A 2661-nucleotide genomic window follows, 5' to 3' on the forward strand; every position below is an offset into this window, starting at 1 on the left:
CTTTTCCCCTGAGTGAGATGAAGCCATGGGAGGGCTCTGAGCAGAGGAGGGATGTGATTGGACTCAGGTGTTCACAGGCTACCTCCCTGTTCCACCCTTTCTCTGGCCTTCTCTCCCATCTCTGGAACTCCAGAGTTTGGAACTTTACCTACCCTGTACTACCGTCCCCTTCCTGACCCATGCTGACATCAGTGTAACATATTGGTCAGTAGCTTCCATTTTAGAGGCAGGCAAACCTGGGTGTGAGTCCTGTCTCCAGCACTTAGGAGTTCTGCCACCTTGGGTGAGCAGTTTAACTTCACTGAACCTGTTTCCTCATCTGTAAAATGGAGATTTAAGGAGGTGGCGAGATGATGCCTAGGTCTAAATGTATCCAACACAGAGCTGCACAGATATTAAATGCAAGAAAAGGGAGTACGATTAATAGCCACTCTGATGCAAAAGAAGAAAGTAACTTTCTTTCGGAGTAAGAGATAACGGATGCTTCAACAAAGGCAGTGTGGATGGGAAGGAGGCGATGCCTTTGGGGGGTTCTGCTGGAGGCCTGGAGGCTGAATAATAGGACTTCTGCTGGAGGCCTGGAGGCTGAATAATAGGACTCGAGACTGACTCTGGTGGAGGGAGTCGGGAGAGAGCAGACCAAGGCAACGTCTAGGAGCTCAGCTTGGAGGACTGGGTGGGTGATGGGGCCGTTGCTGGCAGAGGGACCTGGAAGGAGGAAGACACTGGGTGATGTGGGAAGTGTACAATGTCCAGGAGATGGTTCACTGCAGGGGGAGAGCCTCACCCAGACTTGTTAAAGTGGATGGATAAATGTCCCCTCTGGATTTTCTTTTAGCTCAATCTGAGAGTCCCCACTTTTGAATCGTGGCATTTATTCCACCATTAGTGTCTGATATATTTGGCCTTATTCTAGCCATCTTATAGTTGTCTTTCTTTTTTTCTTCCTAAACTCCCTTTTCTTTTCTACTAGTGGCTACCCCTTCCCCTCCCCACAACATACTGTAATTCCTATTTTTCTATCAACATTAAAAATTAACCACTATCTATGCCCTCCTACCCAAGCAATTGAGGACTTTTGCATATTTTAACTTTCCTATGCTTCCCCAAATCTGTCTGGGCTCCCCCAGGCAAATAGGCTGGTCTCCCTGTATCCAGCTGTGGGTAGGGGCAGCTCTTCCTCACCGTCTCTGGTTCCCAGGAGGGATGTGAGGGCTCTGTCTGGGTCCAAGCATGGCAAACGTGCCACCCAGTCTCAGGTTCCAGGGATAGCGTGTAGGAGAGATTGTCCTCGGAGCCTGTTCGTGGGGCTGTGGATGGGAGGGATGTGGGTGCGGTAGGAAAGACCTTATGACCTTGGAGTTAATCCCCATCCATCCACCAGGCCCCCTTCTCAGGACTGCTACACCCTGGGTCTTACCACGGCCGGCATGGGGAACTGGTGTGGGTGGGACAGGGGCTTCTGGTGGGCTCACGTCGCCCTTGGCCCCTGGCCTTTTCTTACACTCCACCTTCACTTGGTCTCTGCAGTGTTTGTGGCAACACAGCCCACAGTCTAGGGGAAATTCAGAGGTTAGTGCCAGAGGCTCAGTCTGTGTCCTCTATTCATCCAGCCCGCGGGTCCTGGATTCCCTCCCCTTACCCATGCCCCGCTCACCCCGACAGCGGTAGCCTTGCTTGGTGACACCCCAAAGCTGGGAAGAGAAAGCAGAATAGGTTACCTAGGCTAGGGGAAGGAAGGCTGTGATTGGGGTGGGGCTGGGGTCTGTCTGGAGGAAACAATTCAGGTTTTGGAAGTTTTCAAGGCTAGAGGCTTATGTGGGATCTGGGAGACTAAAGGAATTAGGAGGTTATCTCAGGTTTGGAAAGTCATCTGTGATATGAGAATTGGACAAAATTTGCAATTAATAAAGCATACATTCTATGGGCAGGGATTGTGTCTGTTCTGTTTCCTCCTGTGCTCCCACCCACCCAGAGCCTATAACTGTGCCTGGCACACAGCAGGTGCCCAGTATATATTTACAAATGAAAAAATGAATGAAAAAGTAAATTTGGAAAGTAATCCAAGGTTTGTGAATTGGTCTTGGTTTGAGATTGAGAGATTTGTCCATTATACAGAGTTTGAGGATACCCTGAATTTGGAAATTATCCAGGGTTTGAATTATCTGGGGTCTAGAGACTTGGAGACTGATTCCGCTTGGAGATAATCTACTCGTGTTTGTAGATTCTCCAGGGTTTGGCAATTATCCAGGATGGAGATTGGGAATCGAGCAGTATCTAGACTTCAGAATTATCCAAGATGTAGGGAATATCCATTGTTTAGGGTTGCTGTGAAATATAGGGATTATTTGAGGCTAGAGACTTTTCTGGAATTTGGGGATTATCCGGGGCTTGGTGATCGTGAGCGCTCCAGGGCAGGGCTGGCTTTTCCAGCCCAGGCTGTGAGGAGTTAGGGCGCTCCAGGGGTCCCTCAGGGTGACAGCGGGCGGAGTGCTCACGAAGCCGCTGCAGATGCCACAGAAGGTGGGCTTGCGGAAGGTGACCTCCTGGAAGGTGTGCAGGAAGGCCAGGCCCAGCTTGGAGCAGATGGCACTGGCCTGGAGCAGGTACCCTGTCAGCTCCTCTCGGCTGAAGGAGCCACTCCTGGGGGAGAGACTGCGC

At 50.6% G+C, this 2661-nt stretch overlaps 1 protein-coding gene across 1 annotated transcript in view; it reads right to left on the reverse strand.

Annotated features, from left to right (window-relative positions):
* Positions 1-651: 651 nt before the first annotated feature.
* Positions 652-2661, reverse strand: part of RASGRP4 (RAS guanyl releasing protein 4) — a 12404-nt gene continuing 10394 nt past the window's right edge. Inside the window, exons 14-18 of the mRNA XM_007471072.1 lie at positions 2499-2643; positions 1658-1694; positions 1421-1555; positions 1186-1298; positions 652-708 (exon numbers count right to left, since the gene is read on the reverse strand). Of these exons, the coding sequence (XP_007471134.1) occupies positions 652-708; positions 1186-1298; positions 1421-1555; positions 1658-1694; positions 2499-2643 (487 nt within the window). The remainder of the gene's footprint in view (positions 709-1185; positions 1299-1420; positions 1556-1657; positions 1695-2498; positions 2644-2661) is intronic.

Source organism: Lipotes vexillifer, unplaced genomic scaffold, assembly GCF_000442215.2.
Source record: "Lipotes vexillifer unplaced genomic scaffold, Lipotes_vexillifer_v1.1 scaffold182, whole genome shotgun sequence".
NCBI classification, from domain to species: Eukaryota; Metazoa; Chordata; class Mammalia; order Artiodactyla; family Lipotidae; genus Lipotes; species Lipotes vexillifer.